Source organism: Hyaena hyaena, unplaced genomic scaffold (genome assembly GCF_003009895.1).
Source record: "Hyaena hyaena isolate Hyena2069 unplaced genomic scaffold, ASM300989v1 scaffold_0, whole genome shotgun sequence".
Taxonomy (NCBI): Eukaryota; Metazoa; Chordata; class Mammalia; order Carnivora; family Hyaenidae; genus Hyaena; species Hyaena hyaena.
In genome coordinates this window covers 3,290,013-3,306,362 of record NW_024080632.1, presented here as the reverse complement: position 1 = coordinate 3,306,362, position 16,350 = coordinate 3,290,013, and the positions used below count along the sequence as shown (strand labels likewise).

Genomic DNA, 16,350 nt, shown 5'->3' with positions numbered 1-16,350 from the left:
AAATATTTTTCTGAGTTTTCTAAATAATAAAATTACACTTTATACATCAAAGTTGGAAGAAATATGTACTTTTGCAATCAGGAAAAATTCTCAGAGTACCACACAGTGGATGTAAGGCATCTACTGTAGATTAGGCAGTGTCATTAAGTTGCATGAAACATAAATTTGAGGCCTCTTCATGATTGGTGTGTGTGTGTATCTTTGTAGCTCATATTTGATGCTGTACTTAAGATCATGTACGCGGCAGTGGTTCCCTGGAGCGTGGCTGTGGAGCAGCTGGTGAGACAGCACTTAGAGATGGACCATCCCAAGTAAGATGACAGTCTCCCAGACAGTTGTTTTGGTGTTGGATAAACCTCATGTTTTCACTTGACATTCATTTATGATTTTCTACCCTTTACTATGTCCCTTAGTATTTCATTAAAAAAAAAATACAATCCACTTAATATCAAATTTCCTTTTAGGGTCAAGTTATTGCAGGAAAGTTACAAACTAATGGAGATGAAAAAACTTTTACGAGGTTATGGAATAAGGGAGGTGAATCTCTTAAACAAAGAAATCATGGTAAGTACAATAGTTGAAGAATCTTTTAAGTCCTCTGTTCCGTTTTGAAACCAACTTGGGAAACATAATGAGGACTTTATATTCTTAAAAGCTAATAGAGCTGGGTTCCTCACTACTTTCCTTTTGTTAGATAGATATGAGTAGGATCTTCAGAGGTTCCTGACTGACTGAGTCAGTGGAGCATGTGACTCTTGACCTCAGGGTTGTAGTTTGAGCCTCACATTGGGTGTAGAGATTACTTAAAAAATAAAAGAAGATCTTTCAGAAAGGAGTGTATCAAATCATCAGGTTGTACACCTTAAATATATGCCATGTTTATTTGTCACACATTCCCCTGGGCAGTGGGGAAGAAGGTAGACAGAACTGTCATAAAATTCTGAATATAAATCAGAATTTATATTTATGTTTTAATTTTTCACGCATCTTCATCTTTTTGCTTCTTGTTTAATTTGATGAGTACTGTGCGCTTATGAACAAAGGATTTCTGGGTTCTCTGTAAGATTTCATAACAAAGAAATGTATATATTGTATATGTCTCTTTCAGAGGGTGGTCAGATACATTCTCAAACAAGATGTCCCATCTTCTTTAGAAGATGCTTTGAAGGTGGCCCAAGCATATATGTTGCCTGATGATGAAATTTATAGTCTAAGGATTATTGACCTGATTGATAGAGAACAGGTATGAAAGTTTTATATTATCCTTTCTTAGATTTCTTTGTTAACTAAATCTGTAAAAGGTCAAATCAATCAAATTAACCGACTAGATTAGCACAAAAAGTTATACCAAGATGAAAATATTGGATGTTAGATTGCCCACATTCTTTATTACTGTAGGTTCTTTAAAAGTATTTTGTGAATAGCTCTTGGGCTTTCATACTGTTTGGTGTTAATGAAACGTAGACTCATGTTTTATATATGCTGTAGGACCCTATGATTCCAGAGTAGAAATGGTTTTCCTTTTGTATTTTAAATGTCTTTATTTTGATATAATTCTATAACCATGAGTATACTTAAGAGTCACAACATACAAAGGGTTGTTTTTTAATTTTATCTTTTTGTCTGCTGTTGTCAAAACCAGAATTTTAGCGAGTTTTTTTTTTTTTAAACATCAGACCATATTCTGTTTTTTTAATGACATCTTTTCACCTTTAAGTAGAAAAGGAAGGGGTAAGTCCAAACTTCCTAGACTGTTCTTTACAGGTTTCTTCCTTTCAAACACTGTTCTAGGTCGAAGACTGTGTCCTTCTGTTGAGGTCTTTGCCTCCTGCTCAAGCAGAGAAAACTGCAGAACGGGTAATCATATGGGCACGACTGGCATTACAAGAAGAACCAGATGGTTCTAAAGAGGTGAGATTTTCACTAAATAAAATATAGATCCCAAATTATGGATATTGATCAACAGGATAGAAAAGATGGATACGCAAAATATTAATATCTGCTCTTCTCACTGCTGGAATGTTCTAATGTAAAAATCCCTGTGTAAATTCACTACATAGAAAAGAACCACATATGGCTGCTTTGCAACAGTGGCCTGGGCCCACACTGAATAATCTAGGATCTACAAACAAGGATTAATTGAAATAGTTGTTGTGTACAGAAAGGGTTTTCCATAAAGTCATGCAATATAAAGTGTTTTGTGTTGTATGGGACATAGTCATTACTATCAAATAATAATGTCGGCAGAGAACTCATGTAAATGTAAATAATCTTAGAATGTTGAACTTAGAAACAGTTTTAAGAGAGCCAGTTCACTTCTTGAGAGAGATGAGGAGCCAAATACCTAATTTATCCAGGATAGTTGAGGGTTTTTTTATCCTTTGGAAATAGATCTCCCCCATCCTATCTCAGCAGTCCACTTTAGTCATTGTTTACCTTTAGGGAAATGAGTTTGGTTATTTTCGTATCTAATATTTATCATAATTTTATAATGCTGGGTTAAATAGGTTAAAAGAATTGTCCACTTTCCTCTTCACATCAGCGTTGTGAGATGGGTCCTGTTGTCAGCTCCTTTGATTAAGTTCAGAAACTAACATTTTAAGATGAGTGACTTTCCCAACATTATTAGAAAGTGGCAGAACCTCAACTCAAACCCTCTGATACCAAAGTCCATGTTCTTGACCACCAGCTTGGACTGCGCCCCAGAGTGGAAGTATTTGCATACTTTTTGTGAACCTTGCACTTCCTAAGCATTTCACATATATCATGTCTACAATTAAAGCTTTTTCTTTTATTTTTCTTGTCTTTTTGTTTTAATCTTTTTCAGTCTTTTTTTTTTTTTTTTAATGCCTATTTTTTTGAGACAGAGTGTGAGTAGGAGAGGGGCAGAGAGAAAGGGAAACAGAATCTGAAGCAGGTTCCAGGCTCCGCGCTGTCAGCTCAGAGCCCAACTAACGCAGGGCTTGAACTCATGAACTGTAAAATCATAGCCTGAGCCAAAGCTGGATGCTCCACCAACTGAGCCACCCAGGAGCCCCAAATTGTTCTCAGTCTTGAAGATAATGATTATTTCTTAGATTTCCATTCTAAACCCAAGTGACTATTAATTATAGTGTAACTTAGGGGCACCTGAGTGGCTCAGTCAGGCATCTGACTTCAGCTCAGGTCATGGTCTCACAGTTGGTGGGTGCAAGCCCCATATCGGGCTCTGTGCTGACAGCTCAGAGCCTGGAGCCTGCTTTGGACTCTGTGTCTCCCTCTCTTCTTTGCCCCTACCCGCTTGTAGTCTGTCTCTCAAAAATAAATAAAAACATTATATATGTTAAAAAAAAAAAAAGTGTAGCTGGAAGGTAATTTGAGGGATTTGCATGTTCTGTGGTATTTCTAAATCATATATCCAAATGTTCATGTTGGTATTTTTCATGTTTACATTCTTTGCAATTCAATTATGATTCATTTCTCAGCTGCTCGACTCCCTCTAACACTGACCTCTGATTTTTTTCAGCCATTTTACTGGGTTTTTTTTTCTGATTTCATGGCTTTTATGTATTTGTATGTGTGCCAGTGAACTAGTAAATAAAGGAAATATGTTTTACTTTCTGTTTTTCTTTTTAGGACAAGGCCTGGAGAATGACTATAGCGAAGACATCCGTAGACATTCTTAAAATACTATGTGACATCCAAAAAGGTAGATTCTACCTTTGTACCTTCATCGTGATTTTGTTCTGAAGCTTGTCCTTTTCAGAAAGGAGCATCATTGACAGACCTCATCCTTACCCCTGGTTTTTCTTGCTTTGTCTTTGTTGACCCCACCCATTTTTCCTAATGAAAAGTCTTCCTTGCTTTATTCTTTTGATTAGTAGTGTAAAAACAGAAACCTCTAAAATCAACTTCCCGTTTGTTTTTATGCTTCAGTAAGCTGTTTGAGGCTAGACTGGATTTCTTTGGTGCCTTGCACTTACTGCTCATATTTCTCACTTATCATTTGGTCATGGTCAGGCAAAAACCTCTTTAAACTTGAATTTAAGTAAAACATTAGCAAAGTAACTTGGGGGGAAGAAGCTAAAATTTACTTCAGAAAAATTGCCATTTCTCTTGTAACCCATAAACTTCTCTTTTCTACCTTCAGAAAGAAAAATTAGATTTTTTGGTACTTAAAATCTCTTACCTCAGCTTCTGAAAAGCACTACTGAAGACATGAGATAAGAAACCCATAGCCAAGTAAAGCATTAGCTTTAAAAACTTCTGATAAGGGGCACCTGACTATCTCAGTCAGTGGAGTGTGTAACTCTTGATCTCAGGGTCTTGAGTTCAAGCCCCACGTTGGGCATGGAGCCTCCTTTTTAACAAAAATCTGATAATAGGGGAATTTGGATGTCTGCTGTAACTTAAAAAAAAATTTTTTTTTTGGTAACTTAAAAATTTTTAATTACAGACAATCTGCAGAAGAAGGATGAATGTGAAGAAATCCTGAAACTATTTAAAGCTGTTGCTAGCTTACAGGTAAAGATATTAAGTTATATTGAATATTACACTTTATTGATTATGTTACTTACTACTGCATTTTACATGGATGATCAATCAGTCCATCCTTAAAATTTTCTGTACTAGCTTTCAGAAATTTTATTTAGTTATTTTATTTAATGTTTATTTATTTTGAGAGAAAGAAAGCACAAGTGAGGGAGGGGTAGAAAGAGAAGGGGACAGGGAATCCGAAGCAGGCTCTGCAAGGAACCCAATGTGGGGCTCAAATTCACAAACCATGAGATCATGACCTGAGCCTAAGTTGGATGCTCAATCCACGGAGCCACCCAGGTGGCTCCAACCCTTCGGGAATTTTAAATACAGCATACCGGTTTTCCTTTTTTCTGTCATTTGTTAAAATAACCTGGGGTGCTTGGTTGGCTTGGTTGGTTAAGCATCAGACTCTTGATTTTTGGCTCAGGTCATGATCTCATGGTCATGGTTTGTGAGATTGGTGACACAGTTCATGAGATCTAGTGGGATCGAGCCCCCAGACTTTGTACTGACAGTGGGGAGCCTGCTTGGGACTCTCTTCCTCTCTCTCTGTTCCTCCCCCACAAGTGTGCATGTTTTCTCTGTCATAAATAAATAAAATTTAAAAAATAAAAATAAACAACTTTATGGAGATATAATTCACATGTCATACAATTCACCCATTTAAAGTATATAATTCAATGCTTTTGGTATATTATTTTTTCATAATTGTGTTAATATAAAATTTACCATTTTGGGGCGCCTGGGTGGCTTAGTCGGTTAAGCGTCCGACTTTCGCTTAGGTCATGATCTCGCGGTTCGTGGGTTCGAGCCCCGCATCGGGCTCTGTGCTGACTGCCAGCTCAGAGCCTGGAGCCTGTTTCAGAGTCTGTGTCTCTCTCTCTGACCCTCCCCTGCTCACGCTGTCTCTCTCTCTCTCTCTCTCATAGAAATAAATTAAAAAAATATTAAAAAAAAAAAAAAAAGTTTAAAATTTACCATTTTACCCATTTTTCAATATGTAATTCATTGGCATTAATTACAGTTACAGTGTTGTGTGACCTTCACCACCATCTACTTTTTGCTACCTCAAGCAGAGACTTTTTGCCCATTTTACCCATTTTTACCCATTAAGCAGGTAACCCCCTGTTCTCCTCTCTATCCAACCCCTGGAAACCTCTGATCTACCTTCTGTCTCTGAATTTGCTTTTCTATATATTTCATATAAGTGGAATCTTACAATATTAATCCCATTGTGTCTGGCTTTTCTCAGCATCATGTTTGCAGAGTTCATCCATGTAGCAGGTGTCAGTGCTTCATTCCTTTAATAACTAAATCATGTTCCAGTGTAGGAATGGACCGACAACATTTTGTTTATTCCTCTGTGATGGACACTTGGGTTGTTTGTTCTTTTTGGCTGTTGTGAGTGATGCTTTAGTGAACACGGTGAGCTCATCACCTGAACCCGCTGCTCAGACCCCATCTGTCTGACCTCAGTACCCTTGCTTATTCTATTTAGCATTGTCTCAACAGCAATAAACAGGTAAAATAAGATTACTGAAAATAAAAAATATATATCCTTGGGGGCACCTGGGTGGCTCAGTCGGTTAAGCATCTAATTTTGGCCTAGGTCATGATCTTATAGTTTGTGAGATCAAGCCCCACATTGGACTCTCTGCTCCTCCCCTGCTTGCATTTTCTCAAAAATAAAACATTAAATATATATATGTATATTTCCTTTAAAAACCATGAGCTATATTGACTGTACAACAGAAGCTTCATTCCTTTAGAAAAAGATGCACATTGAAAAGAGAAACCTCTTGGATTAATCGCTTGTATATTTTTCTTTGACTAGATTATACATGAATGATACATGATTCAAAAGGTTTTTAAAATTGTTAATTTTATGTTATGTATATTTTACCACAATAAAAAATAAGCTTAGTAAAATTCTGTACTGCATGTTGTAAGTAATAAGGAATTAATTCTTTGACCAAAAAAAAAAAAGGAGTTAATTTTATGTTATGTATATTTTACCACAATAAAAAATAAGCTTAGTAAAATTCTGTACTGCATGTTGTAAGTAATAAGGAATTAATTCTTTGACCAAAAAAAAAAAAGGAGTTAATTTTATGTTATGTATATTTTACCACAATAAAAAATAAGCTTAGTAAAATTCTGTACTGCATGTTGTAAGTAATAAGGAATTAATTCTTTGACCAAAAAAAAAAAAGGATTGAAAGAATATATAGTGAAAAACAAGTCTTCCTCCTATCCTGATACTCTAGCTCTCCAGTTTCCCACATGAGATGCAACCGCTGTTACCAGTTTCTTGTGTGTTTGTTTTTCTAGAAATAGTCTGTGGTTATATAAGCATAAACATTTCTGTGGTTCCTAATAAAGAGGGAACTGTGACATATAATGAATAAAGTCTTCCACAACTTTTCTGTAGTAAACATTCTCTTTATTTTTATAAATAAGTATTTCTACATGATACATCCCCTTTGCGAAAGATAGCTAATATTTGGAGGTTAAAGCATCACTTTCTAAATTTTATATTTTATAAATAACTGACTATACCATAGATTAAATTATGCAGCCATCAGAAATAATATTTGTGGAGTCTGTGTAATGAAAGGAGAAAGGGGAAATGCCATAGTGTTAACTGGAGGAGGTAACATATGAAATTACCCATCCAGCTACAAAATGCTGGTGAAGGAAACTGAAAAGAAATACCGAGAAACTGGTCACTGCTTATTAGTTAACCAGTGCTCAGCTCAGGTATGTGTTTGCTCCCAGGGGACACTGGGCACCATGAAGAGAGTTTTGATAGTTTTTGATTGTTGCAAGTGGTAGAAAGAAGGTGCATCCAGTGGGTGGAGGTTGGGGGTACTGCTGCAGTGCACAGGACAGCCCCCACAACAGACGATCATCTGGCTAAATTGAGAAACCTTTTTCTAGAATATGGCATCAAATCAGAAGGTCTAGAGGGCACCTGACTCATTGTTAGAAGAGCATGTGACTTGATCTTGGGATTGTGAGTTTGAACTCCATGTAGAGATTATTTAAAAGAAATAGAAGAGGAAGGAGAAGGGGAAGAGGAAGAGGAGGGAAGAAGGAGGCAGAGAAAGAGGCGAAGGAGGAGGAGAGGGAGAAGAAGTTCATCTCACTACCTCTGGGTATCCTTCCCTGGGCCTCAGTGGGATTTTTTTTATTGGGTCAGAAAAATAAATTCTAGGTCTGGAGTTAGCAGCCAAACAGGAGTTCTTACAGAAAAGAGCAAAGCTGGTTTGCTAATACTTAATCTGTCACTTTTGTTATTCAAGGATTCCCCCACAACAGAGAATGATCTGACACCGAGAAATGGTGTCAATAATGCTGACATTTAGAAAATCCTGGGTTAAGGGGTGCCTTGGTGGCTCAGTTGGTTAAGCGTCTGACTCCAATTCAGGTCATGATCTTTGTGGTTTGTGAGTTTGAGCCCTGCATTGGGCTGTCTGCTGTCAGTGCGCAACCTGCTTCAGATTTTCCATCTCCTTTTCTACCCCTCCCTTGCTCTCTTCTCTCTTTCAAAAATAAACAAACATTAGGGACGCCTGGGTGGCTCAGTCTGTTAAGTGTCCGACTTCAGCTCAGGTTATGATCTCACGGTTCGTGGGTTTGAGCCTCGTGTCGGGCCCTGTGCTGACAGCTCAGCTTGGAGCCTGGAACCTGCCTTGCATTTTGTGTCTCCCTCTATCTCTGACCCTTCCCTGCACACGCTGTCTCTCTCTCTCTCTTAGAAATAAAGCATTAAAAAATTTTTTTAATAAAAACAAAAATAAACATTTAAAAAAATCCTGGGTTCAAATGGTTTTTTCTAGTTTTCAAACTTTTTATATATAGTATTGTTACTTTGATAACTTGAAACATAAAGTCTTAAATTCTTAATTTACAAGGGAGTGGTTTTTGAGGGGGAATAAGGAGAGGCTTGAGACTCGCCAGTGGTTTTTAACAACAGACGAAGTGAACACATGTCTCATTCTGTCCTGCTTGCCTTGCTAGGAGAACTTCGAGGTCTTCCTCTCCTTTGGAGATTACAACAACAGTGCCCTGGTCGCAGAGCTCCGTGAACAGTACATCAGAGCTCATGAAGTCACACAGACTAAACACGAATCCTGGAGCACGGCAGAGCCTGCAGCCGCCAAGGACAAGAGCCTGAGCGCCGAGTCCAAGCTGCGCAGACAGGCGCTGGCCTTGCACATGTCCACGCAAGAGCGGGAGGCCGAACTGACCTTGAGAGCCTTAAATCACGGGAACCTGGATGCAGCATTGAGAAGATGCAGGTGAGCCCCGGCCCCATGCATACATAGCTTGTCTGAAAGGAACGCATGCTCCCTTGACTTCTTTGGTGATAGGGTTAGGCCAGTGACCTTTTCATTTTCATGGAAATCATTCTTGGTTTCTTATCCTCAGAGACTAGTTTGCATCACAGAGTGGTAGCATAGCAGGCAGGTAACTCACACAGAGTTGTTAGATAACCTAACCATTGAATTTAGGTCTCCTTGCCTTCCGACAGTTAATGGTATCCCAAATAAGTTGAAAGACAAAGCATATTCGAAGGCATAAAACATTTTAAAAGAGACTTTATTTATTTGCTTATTTATTTTTTAATGCTTATTTTTATATTTTAAGGTTTTGGTTTTTTTTTTTTTTTTTGAGAGAGAAAGAGGCAGCCCAAGCAGTGGAGAGGCAGAGAAAGAGAGGGAAAGAGAGAATCCTAAACAGGCTCCACACTGCCAATGCAGAGTGAGATGCAGGGCTCAAACCTACCAACTGCTGAGATCATGACATGAGCCGAAACCAAGAGTCGGACACGTAACCGACTGAGCCACCCAGCCACCCCAATGTTTATTTATTTTTGAGAGAGACAGAGTGTGAGTGGGGGAGGGGCAGAGAGTGAGGGAGACAGAGAATCTGAAACGGGCTCCAGGCTCTGAGCTGGCAGTCAGCACAGAGCCCGATGCGGGGCTCGAACCCACGAACCGTGAGATCATGACCTAAGCGAAAGTCGGACGCTTAACCAACTAAGCCACCCAGGCGCCCCATTAAAGAGATTTTTAAATGGTGGTGGTGGTCATATATTTAATCCACGAAAGGCAAATGCATTTGCTTTTGCTCTGAGTATTCTAACTTCTGACACTTCCTTTCTCCCAGAGACTTGTTTAAGTATCACTGCAACGCTGACACTGGGAAGTTGCTGTTTTTGACTTGTCAGAAGCTATGTCACATGTTGGCTAATGATGTTCCGATGGCAACACCTGTGGGCCTCAATCTTCCTTCTGAAATACATGCTCTAGCTTGCCAAGCTGCCACCATCTGCAGCCCAGGTGACAAGATTTATAACATACGTAGTTTTGTGTTCTGTGCTTCATTTCACATGGATCTCTCACATGCTGCCTCTTTACAATTGGTCTTTGCCCTAAAGACAAAAGATCGTTTTCTCCATTTTACAAAGGGCCAGTTATAATTGATTCTCCGTGGGGATTATTGTTTTAAAATATTTACAGATATTAACAATGTGGTTTTCAACTGTTGATGATAATCACTTTGATGGAATTGTGAAGTTCCTTGCCTCTCCACGTATGAGTTTACATCTCAGCCAAGATTAAGAAAAGAGTTGAACTGCATCATTTAGGGTAGTCAAAGCTGTGTGGAAACCTTTCTTTCTACCTTGTGGCCTTCTTTAGAATTTTGAATGGTAATTCTTAAAAGATTGTTTTCATTATTCCAAACGCATGAAAAATTGTTGTAATGGTTTTTCTCCATTTTCTTTCAGATTTTTTGCTAGATGCTTTAGAACTATGTAAATACACATTAACGGCAGTAGAGCTTTCCAGACAGTGCCAAATGGATGACTGTGGAATTCTAATGAAAGTACATTGCTTTTGAATTTCTTTTCCTTTAACCAAACCCCTGCCTACCCATTATGTACCACTTTTAAATCACTTGTATAGTTTATGAAAATACTGAATCTATCTCTTATGGGTTTTTTAAATTTATTTTTTATTTGTTTAATGTTTATTTATTTTTGAGAGACAGAGTGTGAGCAGGATAGGGACAGAGAGAAAGGGAGACACAGAATCTGTATCAGGCTCCAGGCTCTGAGCTGTCAGCACAGAGCCCAACGTGGGGCTCAAACTCACGGACCATGAGATCATGACCTGTGCTGAAGTTGGATGCTCAACTGACAGAGACACCCAGGCACCCTTATCGCTTGTGTTTTCTTATTCTAGACCAGAAAGCTTAAGGGCACGAAACCTCACTTTCAGTGACATTTATTGGCTTTAAGTTGCCCTATCTTTTGAAATGCTCGGCCTCAAATAAAGCATCTCTGGACATTGTCCTTATCTTAGAGTAATGATTTAGTTTAAAATGGCATTATCATAAGCCACAGACTACCCTGTTGTATTTGACCATCCAAACTACGTTTGGCTCTAATATATCTGATTCTGGGTTCTGCTTGGTGAAGATGGGATTTGTTTTGGAGTATATTTACTTGTATCTTTTCTGTGATTTCGTTTTTAGACTTCCTTTGGAACTCACAAAGATCCATATGAAGAGTGGTCTTACAGTGACTTCTTCAGTGAAGATGGGATAGTTCTGGAGTCACAGATGGTGCTGCCTGTTATTTATGAATTGATTGCATCACTTCTGCCTCTGGCTGGTAAATGTCACTTGTGTCGTTATTTTCTGTGTGTTTCTGCTTTATGCAAGTTTAAAGTGTGGAGGTTTGGAACTAGGACTGCACACAGGAATATGGTGCATCTCACAGGCATAGTGCTGACCAAAAGAAGCCAAACTCAAAAGAACACATACTGTATGATTTCATTTATGTTAAGTGCAAGGACAGGCTTATAAGGAAGCTGTGCTGTCTGAAGTCAGGAATGGTTACCCTCAGGGGTGAATAATGACAGAGTAGAAAGGGGGAAGAGACAGTTTCAGGTGCTGGTAAGGTTCTGTTTCTTGGTTTGGGTGCTAGGAGTGTATTCACTTTATCAAGTTGTAGACTTACCTGTGTATTTACCTGTGTATTTTTCTGTATATACTTAAATGTTCTTTTTTTTTTTTTTAAGTAGCAGTTTGCTTTAGAACATTATTTGATAATAGCATAATATTTAAATATTTTTTAGAATATGTGGTTTACAGTTGTTTTATTTACTGTTATGTATTTCTCTTTTGTAGAAAGCAAGAGACGTCCCTTGGATTCTATAAGTTTACCATACTGCTCTATTAATGAAGGTACTTGACATCAGAAATGTACACTATTGTATTACGATTTTATAAATAACAGCAAAACAGAAATTCCTTGAAATCTTGAATATATTCAAGTCTGACTTCGTGTTCTTGATGTACTTAATTATGACTGTCTAGAGGGCCAGGAGAGTGTGTTATGGGCTTATAACATTAACTTATGAATCTCTTCATAAATTTTGGTTTTCCCAATGGAGAAATGTTTTTTTTTTTTTTTTCCAGCTAGTGACTTAAGCATTTCAAAATAGATAAGTTATAATCAAACTTAGTTATTTTTTGGTTTAAATCAAGTCCATGTTAATTCTTTCATTTACTAGCTTTAAGAACCAATTTTATTTTATTTTATTTATTTATTTTTTAATGTTTTATTTATTTTTAGGAGAGAGAGAGAGAGACAGTGTGAGCAGGAGAGGGTCAGAGAGAGAGGGAGTCACAGACTGAAACAGGCTCCAGGCTCTGAACTGGCAGTCAGCACAGAGCCCGACGCGGGGCTCGAACCCACGAACCGCGAGATCATGACCTAAGCGAAAGTCGGACGCTTAACTGACTAAGCCACCCAGGCGCCCCAAGAACCAATTTTATGATGGTTATCTACATTGAAGACATAGGCCGTCCCTGAAAACAGTTTTTCAATAGTATGATCTTTCTTTCTTTGAAAAATCTAAATATTAACATACCTTTACTTAAATAAAGTACTTTTATTATTTCATAGGAGACAACCTCATTTTACCTATTATAAATTCCATCTCGGCCCTGCTCCAGAACCTTCAAGAATCTAGCCAGTGGGAACTGGCCCTAAGATTTGTCATTGGTTCATTTGGCACCTGTCTTCAGCACTCTGTATCAAGCTTCATGGATGCCAGTCTGAGTGGAAAGGTATAGTTTTGAGAACAAATGGTTTCACTTTTGAGGAATATAGACATAAATACCCCACCAAACAAAAGGATTTAGAGTCACATTTTCTCATTTGGCTCTGGAACAAGAAAATCGATAATTTGTCAGATTTAAGAAACCTATGTTGAGCATCTAATTAAGATTTGGGTGCGGTTCAAGGTACTTGCACACTTTTCATATTCAATCCTGACAACAGTCTTCAGGGTCTCCATTTTGCAAATGAGGGAGCAGACTGAGGGAGAGGAAATCATTCAGCTGAGGTTTTAGGTTGCAGTGATAGGTCTTTTACTCGAAACCCAGTGAACATATTAGGTCAAAACTCTATCTGCTGTTTGTTTTACTCTGACCTGAATTATTATAATTATTACCTGATAACAGCATTGAGAAGTTTTAGAAGACAAAGTACTTGTTGATACTTGCTTATGAAACTAATCACAGAGAGAATTGTATTCACTTCTACCATTCTGTTTATATTTGTTAAATGTCAGTTTTTTACAAAATTAACTTTAGTTTTTTATATATATGTACGTATTTATTTTTGAAAGAGAGGGAGCTTGCAAGTGTGGGGGGAGGGGCAGAGAGAAAGAGAGAGAGAATCTTAAGCAGGCTCCACACTCAGCATGGAGCCTAATGTGGGGCTCAATCCTACGACCCTGACCTGAGCCAGATTCAAGCATTAGATGCTTAACCAACTGAGCCACCCAGACGCCCCCAAAATTAACTTTATTTTAGTATAGCTTTCAAAATTGCACATTTTAAGCCTATCAACAGTGTATTCACCATATCACTAAGAGCTCAGTCAAGATATAGAGTATTTGAAAAGGTTCCGTTTTGCCCCTTCCCACTCATCTCCCCCCTCAGTCACAGCGTTCTGTCATCATAGTTTAAATGCCAGCACATTTGCATATAATGATGAATTTTCAAAGTTCCTTAATATTTCAGAAGAGTTTTCAAAGTCCAAAGTGTTAACCATTACACCATGGGGCCACCATTAAGAAGAGTTTTGAAAATGATGCTTAGATAAAAGTGGACCTAACTATTCTTTTGTTCCTTTCTCAAAGTTGTTTGGAGAGGCCACATTAGTTAAATCAAGGCATGTTGTTATGGAACTGAAAGAGAAAGCTGTTACATTTATCCGGGGAAACGCTACAACACTGTTGCACAAAGTGAGTATCTGTTCTTGGTAATCTCTCTCTCTCTCTTTTTTCTCCTGATTGCATCTGATTTCTCAGGATAAGAGTGAGAGGAGGAGAGGACATTAGGGTTTGAAGAGAAGTGATGGGATTGTCAGGGAGAAGAAGGTAAGGGTTCTGTGCCATATACAACGTGTCTGAGTTATTTCCTTAAGTTTATGATAATGCTAAAGGATATTAAAGCTAAGCGAACATGTTGGAACCAAGGTACTCCAAATGACCTTTCATGAAACACTTATTCTTTCCTAGAGGTTATAAGTAAATTTGATAATAAATAAGCATTCAGAGACCAAATTCTATTTTGGTTGTAAAGAATGTTCTTCTCTTGATGCTTTCTTCCAATAGGTATTTAACTGTCGCCTGGTGGATCTTGACTTGGCATTGGGTTACTGCACTCTCTTACCCCAAAAGGAAGTGTTTGAAAGTCTCTGGAAGCTCATAGATAAAGCATGGCAGAATTACGACAAAATTTTGGTACGACCTAAGCAAACACAGCTTCATTTCTTGAAGCATTAAGAGATTTAGGGGGAAGAAACGAAGTTGGCTTTGCCACTTAAAGATTTAGCAGAAGAAATGTGGAGCTAACTCACTTGTTTTCCACCAGCTTTTCGCTGACTAGTGACACACCAGTGAATGTACATGCAGCTCATAGGCATTGCTCAACCCAAATAATTATATTTTTATTTCTTAAATCTGTATGCAACCATAGACCTTCACTTCTTATACTTCTATATTTGAAGTGAATTTGAAACCTTAGACCCATGAGCCAGATTTTTTTTTTGTAGAACAAGTTTAATGGATGCAAAATTTCTTTTTGATGTTGTTTCTTTTAAAATTTGTCTTTTGTGGAGGTTTTGTTTGTAGGATAACCAAAATTTGGTCTTTTCTTTGAAGGAAAGCCAGACTATATTTGTGGCATCATACTAAAAGCTGAATGATCTAACTTATCTGAATAATGACTGTGTGTATGAAGCACTAGAAAGCATTCCACACTGTTATCACAAAGAGAGATTATGATTTTTATTGTGGGGTTTCATCTAAGAGGTCTTAGAAAGTATTTTATTTGCATTTGAATTTTAATTCTATTTTAATTTTTTAGGCAATATCTCTGGTGGGCTCTCAGCTGGCCAGCCTTTATCAGGAAATAGAAACAGAGCTTAAGTTCCGTGAACTCAGTACTGATGCTCAGTGGGGTATTCGTCTTGGCAAACTTGGTGTGAGTATTCTTCAGAGTACCATGAAGTTTGATCCATTTTGATGATTTCCCCAGGAAATCTTAAAACAAAGGCCTCATTGTCCTTTTCTTTGGGAAGAGGATATATGTTGTGGACTCATAAATTTTTTATTAAATGTACACGTTGATGTTTTCGAAGATATAATTACCATTTTCTGTTTTCTGTATTTTTAAGAAAATTAGAAGAGGCTTGACTTTTTTTTTTTAATGTTTATTTTTGAGAGAGAGAGAGAGTCAGAATGTGAGTGGGGGAGGGGCAGAGAGAGAGGGAGACGCAGAATCCGAAGCAGGCTCCAGGCTCCAAGCTGTCAGCACAGAGCCTTATGCAGGGCTTGAACTCATGAACTGTGAAATCATGACCTGAGCCAAAGTCAGACATTTTACCAACTGAGCCACCCTGGCGCCCTTGACTTTTTTTTAATGTTTATTTTTGAGAGAGAGCACGTGAGCAAGCAGAGCAGGGGCAGAGGGAGAAGGAGAGAGAGAGAATCCCAAACAGAGAGAGGGAGAGAGAATGCCAAACAGGCTCTGCACTAAAAGATGCAACCGTGAGATCATGACTGGAGCCGAAATCAAGATTTGGACACAACCGTGTTATATGGAAACCAACTTGACAATAAACTGTTAAAAAAAAAAGTTGGACACAACTGACTGAGGCAACCCCCTGAGGCTTGACATTTTTTTCTACTTAGCTTTCCTACTATTGATAGAAATATATCTAGCATTAATTAACATTTAAGCTGTTTCAGACCTAGCCTTTAGCCTCATGCTTTTGTGTTGCTATTTGGTTAAAGATAAGTCAATGTGGGGGTGCCTGGGTGGCTCAGTCAAGAGTCCAACTTTTGGTTTTGGCTCAGGTCATGATCTCATGGTTTGTGAGTTCGATCCCCCCATCAAGCTTTACACTGACAGTGTAGAGCCTGCTTGGGATTCTCTCTATCCCTCTCTCCCTGCCCCTCCCCTGCCCTTGTGTGCTCTCACTCGCTCTCTCTCAAAATAAATAAACATAAAACAAATTTAAAAATTGAAAAGATAACATCAGTGTGTATACAGGTATACTGAAGTTGAAGAACTCCTAGGGAAAAGTCATTTTTCACTTCATAAAAACAAACAAAACTTCTTGAGACTATGTATTTAAAACATTTTATGTTACTCGCAAAAGGAGGCTTATAAGGAATGTGGTCACTATGGAAAGGGTATGTGTTTTGCAGCTTAATTTAAATGTAGTAATGGGACTGG

General features: G+C 38.1%; 1 protein-coding gene across 1 annotated transcript in view; it reads left to right on the top strand.

The window, feature by feature from the left end:
* Positions 1-16,350, top strand: part of KNTC1 (kinetochore associated 1) — a 75,349-nt gene that overhangs the window by 32,532 nt on the left and 26,467 nt on the right. The window contains exons 28-42 of the mRNA XM_039228412.1: positions 208-311; positions 465-564; positions 1,109-1,243; positions 1,792-1,911; positions 3,616-3,688; positions 4,436-4,503; positions 8,542-8,822; positions 9,694-9,866; positions 10,316-10,413; positions 11,065-11,203; positions 11,722-11,778; positions 12,503-12,666; positions 13,746-13,850; positions 14,223-14,351; positions 14,977-15,093. Of these exons, the coding sequence (XP_039084343.1) occupies positions 208-311; positions 465-564; positions 1,109-1,243; positions 1,792-1,911; positions 3,616-3,688; positions 4,436-4,503; positions 8,542-8,822; positions 9,694-9,866; positions 10,316-10,413; positions 11,065-11,203; positions 11,722-11,778; positions 12,503-12,666; positions 13,746-13,850; positions 14,223-14,351; positions 14,977-15,093 (1,863 nt within the window). The remainder of the gene's footprint in view (positions 1-207; positions 312-464; positions 565-1,108; positions 1,244-1,791; positions 1,912-3,615; positions 3,689-4,435; positions 4,504-8,541; positions 8,823-9,693; positions 9,867-10,315; positions 10,414-11,064; positions 11,204-11,721; positions 11,779-12,502; positions 12,667-13,745; positions 13,851-14,222; positions 14,352-14,976; positions 15,094-16,350) is intronic.